Source organism: Zeugodacus cucurbitae, chromosome 3, assembly GCF_028554725.1.
Source record: "Zeugodacus cucurbitae isolate PBARC_wt_2022May chromosome 3, idZeuCucr1.2, whole genome shotgun sequence".
Taxonomy (NCBI): Eukaryota; Metazoa; Arthropoda; class Insecta; order Diptera; family Tephritidae; genus Zeugodacus; species Zeugodacus cucurbitae.
The window spans coordinates 40,280,233-40,281,885 of NC_071668.1; the positions used below are offsets into that span (position 1 = coordinate 40,280,233).

Consider the following 1,653-nt stretch of genomic DNA (forward strand, 5'->3'; position numbering starts at 1 on the left):
GAGTGGCGTGCTCTGGTGGATTCGGCTATAATCGCTTAAAGCGGTTCCTACGCCAAATATATATATATATATACGCTCACTTAATTTTATATTATCTATAATTAGGTATATGGGATCTGGGGTTCCGTCTTCAAACTCATCTTCATTCCATTTCTCGATGTCAGCAATACACATGAAACTGTTTGGATCAATTTCTGCTAAAAGAGCAACTGTGCTAGTGGCACATCATCATCGCTGTCGTATTGGTCAGAGTCCCAATTTAACAACTTTGACCAAGAATTCGTTATCTCATCCCAGGGTTGTTTCAGAAATATTATTGCCTTTCGGATGGAATGGGATTTCAACAGACTATTCAGTGCACCACATTCAGCTATTATTTCAGCAAGTAACTTACAACAAGTCTTTGTTAACTTTATGGGATTTGGATCCATTGGTTACACAGCTGCTGTCACATTTGGCGGCAAGAAGTATGCAACTATGTTGCCATCTTTGCTTTGAGGATGCTCAATTGGTGCATGCGCGGAGCAGTTATCAATAAGCAAAAGAGCCTTCGGAGGCAAGTTATATTTTTGAGAAAACTGGATGACCTATAAACAAAAAAATATTTTAAAATTAAAGAAATTAAAAGCAAAATTATTTCCTCTTACTTCATTAATAAATATCTTGTGAAACCAATCATGAAAGATTCGAGACGTCATCCAAGCATTTTTGGAAAAGTTGTAATGAAGTGGTTTATTAAAACCTTTGAAGCTCCTGGGATTTTTGGCTTTTCCAATAACTAAGGGCACTAACTTGTGAGAGCCATCAGCATCAGCCATTTGAACCAAGTAAAATTGAATTTCGTTCATTTTGAATTTTGTATCCAGGCGCACTTTTTTCACAAGCAGCATGTTTTTTCTGGTAGACAACGATAAACTAATCCGGTTTCGTCCACATTATATAATTGCGACTCTATTAACCCCATCTCAGTAATTTTTATATGGAATCTGTGAATAAATGGAGTGTTCGAGGTAATATCACTAGAAAGAATTTCGCCACCAATTTTAAAAAAACGGATGTCGTGTCGCTTTTTAAAGTTAGTAAACCATCCATCGCTTGCTCGGAATGCATTTTTATTTTTATCGGGGTATTCTTTACCAAAAATTTGTTTAACTTTCTCTTTAATATTGTTGTGGTCATTGTACACTTCCTTTCGCGTTGTTTTCAGACCTTCAATACACAATTGTGAGGGTAAGACTAAAAGTATGTTAGACATTTTTTTTCGCTTTACTACGTGTTAAGACCCGAAAGCAATGATTGTGCCATTTATTTCTAACGGGTTTTTTCAACGGTTGCTTTGATTTTTTGTATATTTTTGTCACAATTTGCAAAGTTTTGTAGTGTTCAGCCGTGTTGTCAAGAATAAAGAAAAAGGTAAATTGAAATAAATTTTGTGCAGTGTTTTAGTTTCGTGATGTTTTGCAAAAATGTGTTTTGAAAAATATTAAATAAACTATATATTGTCTTATTGTGAAAAAATTATAATTAAATTAAGTGTTTTGAATAAGTGTAAAAAGGACCACACCAGAGAACTGCATGAGTGCCTAATTTCCGTACTTAGAGTAAACTTGCTTCAAAAGCGATGGCGGTGTCCACTCACACTCACAGACATGC

General features: G+C 35.1%; 1 protein-coding gene across 1 annotated transcript; it reads right to left on the reverse strand.

Moving 5' to 3' along the window:
• Positions 1 to 378: 378 nt before the first annotated feature.
• On the reverse strand, positions 379 to 833 carry LOC105220248 (jerky protein homolog-like). The gene is made up of 2 exons (XM_011196678.3): positions 648 to 833; positions 379 to 587 (listed from the first exon to the last, which is right to left on the reverse strand). The coding sequence occupies exons 1-2, from the start codon at positions 816 to 818 to the stop codon at positions 435 to 437; spliced, it is 324 nt and encodes a 107-aa protein (XP_011194980.3). The 5' UTR covers positions 819 to 833; the 3' UTR covers positions 379 to 434.
• Positions 834 to 1,653: the final 820 nt, after the last annotated feature.